The 3,012-nt window shown below is 36.6% G+C and overlaps 1 protein-coding gene across 1 annotated transcript; it reads right to left on the reverse strand.

Annotated features, from left to right (window-relative positions):
* Positions 1 to 303: 303 nt before the first annotated feature.
* Positions 304 to 2,430, reverse strand: LOC121964105 (phosphatidylinositol N-acetylglucosaminyltransferase subunit P-like). The gene is made up of 5 exons (XM_042514330.1): positions 2,299 to 2,430; positions 2,051 to 2,135; positions 912 to 984; positions 653 to 771; positions 304 to 360 (listed from the first exon to the last, which is right to left on the reverse strand). The coding sequence occupies exons 2-5, from the start codon at positions 2,130 to 2,132 to the stop codon at positions 341 to 343; spliced, it is 294 nt and encodes a 97-aa protein (XP_042370264.1). The 5' UTR covers positions 2,133 to 2,135; positions 2,299 to 2,430; the 3' UTR covers positions 304 to 340.
* Positions 2,431 to 3,012: the final 582 nt, after the last annotated feature.

A 3,012-nucleotide genomic window follows, 5' to 3' on the forward strand; every position in this document is an offset into this window, starting at 1 on the left:
TCTTGTACTTTTAAAAATGTATTTATTTAGACTAATTTCCTGCTAATTGTTGGGTCATTTCTTCTTTCCTTGGTCACTGCCTTCCTGCCATGTTTTTGAAATAAATCAGGCCAAATTGCTCAGGTTTCAGGGGGTTTACTGTATCATATATTGTTATGCTGTACTATGATAGATAGTAATTGATATCTTGAGCTTTTAAATATTTTTCTTATTACTGTTTTTCAGATTAATTTCTTGGTAGTTGTAGCAGAAGTCATCACAATATTAATAACTACCAAGTAAATTGTCACCTTAGCAGTAGATTGCGGTTAGTTTATGGCAGTGGTTCTCAAACTTTTTCTTAAATGACCCCATCAGAAGCTGAAGAAAAAGTGTACACACAACATTTGTATCAATCATTACCAGTAATTGGGGAAGCAACTAATAATAAAAAGGATGTTAATTTTTTTAGTGAAGTTAGGATCAGCATCAGATGACATCAGCAGACTCTTGTCTGTTTATTCCTGCTCCATAAATCATATTCATTTAACTTTGTTTCACTGTGTATTTTACCCCTGGTCATCTATGGCCCACCTGCAGTGACTCTATGCCCCCAGAGGGAGGCCGGCCCCACAGTTTGAGAACCACTGACCTATGGCAATGTCCTCCTCACCTGTGACATTGTCCACGGAGTCGAGTGGAGCCGTGTTGTTCATGTTCACTCCGAACAGCAACACAAAACAGATCACTAATGCAACCAGCAGATAGATCGGCGCTGCAAGGGCCCAATATCTACACGAGACGAAACGTTTCAGTTACAGATCATAAAACATGTAATTTGGCATGTGTATTTCTTGAGGCATTTCATTTCGTAGTCACGAGAGGGGGCTCGTTATTTGATAACTACTATCAGATCTTGATTCTATACTTACTTTTGAGGCCAGTATGTGAGCCCTATTGAATGCAGCCACTCCTCTGGTACAAATGCCCACAGGCAATACAGAACTGTGGAGAGATGAAGCAACAGTGGAAGTCAGATTACAGACATGGTTGACTGGATTTCTTCTCGTTTTTGTTCGAATAGCTTAGTTACACTGTTTGACATTGGCCAATAAATGACTGGAATTTTTTTAATGCTATTTCTAATATCTAACCCTTTGAAAAATGGATCCACAACAATTTACTCGTGCTGCAGTCACACGCTTTTCCCAAGTATTGAGACCTTCAAACTTTAAGTAAATCAGTTTTATATTTTTCAGTCATGGGGAGAAAAGGCATTGAGCAACTTGCCAAGAAATGTCTCACAAAGTAGATGAAATTAGTAGATTTAGGAAATTACTTTACTTTTATTTTCTAAATCTAGGGTCAAGAGAACTTTTTTCTGTTTATCATAATTCTATATTCAAATTATTTTTTTTATTTTTTTCCAAGTCATTTCCTTATTTTTTGATTGTTTTATTCTTTTTTTGTTTTGTGTTACTTGTCAGGTAATTTTCTTACACTTTTTATTTTTCATTTATTTATTCACTGATTTTTTGGTAATTTCTTCTTAGGTTGCTCATTGCCTTTTATACATGTTATTTTTTTATAAATCAAGTTCCTCTGTGGAGTATTTCATCACAGCAGACAGAGAAAGAGAAAAAAAACAACTTTCTTCATAAATAAATACAATGCATAAAAAAATGTCAGATGGTCCATTTCCAGCACAGAAATACAAAAGCATCCTATAAATAAATTAATACATTTGCAGCTGTTTCTGAATTGGCCACACAAAAGAATCCTGCAGAAATTACAAACTTAGAATAATTTAAAAAATATATACGAATATAAGTAAACATTTCATAGACAAAAATTAATTAAATGATTAACCTTGATATTTAAAAGTCAGATCTCATTACATTTCTTTTAAGCCCAATTGAATAATGTCGTAATAATACTGTTGTGTTGGTATGTAGACGAAAATGTATAAACATGCCATTAAATTTACTTTGTCTCTATTGGATTTTCCATTTGAATTCGACATGTTGGATATAGTGATACTGGAAAAATAAAATGACAAACTGGGACTTACAGAAGCCAAACTGGGAGCCGAGAAAAAGGACAAACCCATAAATGGCTCTCTCAGGCAGAGGAGACGGAGAGTTTACCACCATGATCTGAAACCACAACAAAAACAGAGAAATATATAAAGCTGATTCCACTTACAGACCGAAAAAATGTATATTTGTGGCTAATCTAACGTTAGCTAGACAAGCTTAATGGGAAAAGTTGACGCCTCAGAACAGAAAAACGCTTCCGGAAATCTCCTTATCAACGCACCTAAACTCAGCTTTTCTTTGTCAAGATGTTCCCGATGTATTTATCCACAGTGTGAGTAAAGAATATGGTAAATTTCTCCCAAAACACAGGCCGATTATGTTCTCTAACGCTCAAAAACATCGTCCATCAACTTATCACGTCTGCGTTTTGTCCCGTGACAATTTGGGTCCGATGTGAAACGTTTGTCACAAAACGAGTTTCTGCATTTGGTATTACGGGAAAAAAATACAAAAAATACTATTCAAATATATTTAAATGCCATATAAACTAAAGTGAATATTGGTCTGAAAACTGCACCGCATTCGTCTATCTAGACACGCATGTGTTCCGAGTGCATGTTTTTTTTTTACCGGACGCATTTGTAAGCTGCACACCTCGGAAATACACATTTCAGCATGGCTTAGCGCGCCTGAAGTTTGTTAGCGTGAATTTCTCTCAGAAATTACGAAAAAAATACCCTAACAGTTCCTCTGCGTCGGTGCTGCTACACGGTAAACTCGCTCCGGGGATACATTTGTCGGTGAGACGGTGTTGATCGTTACTTTTTTGAGCGTTACCTGGTAACCGAGTGACGGAGCTGTGACGGTCCAGCGTGGCCGAGGACGCTTCAAATACTGAACCTAAAGACGCCGTGATGTCGAAGGTTAACGCAAAGAAAACAGAGTCTCCTGCGAAAAAACAAAAGCGCACATCTACAGAGACAAAGCAAACATC

This window comes from Plectropomus leopardus, unplaced genomic scaffold (assembly GCF_008729295.1).
Source record: "Plectropomus leopardus isolate mb unplaced genomic scaffold, YSFRI_Pleo_2.0 unplaced_scaffold14037, whole genome shotgun sequence".
NCBI lineage: Eukaryota > Metazoa > Chordata > Actinopteri > Perciformes > Serranidae > Plectropomus > Plectropomus leopardus.

Coding starts and splice junctions, on each gene's coding strand:
- LOC121964105 (XM_042514330.1), bottom strand. CDS start 2,132: ATGGTGGTAAACTCTCCGTCTCCTCTGCCTGAGAGAGCCATTTATGGG. Junction 985..2,050: donor CGGCTCCCAGTTTGGCTTCT/GTAAGTCCCAGT, acceptor ATCTCTCCACAG/TTCTGTATTGCCTGTGGGCA. Junction 361..652: donor CTCCGTGGACAATGTCACAG/GTGAGGAGGACA, acceptor CTTTTTCTTCAG/CTTCTGATGGGGTCATTTAA.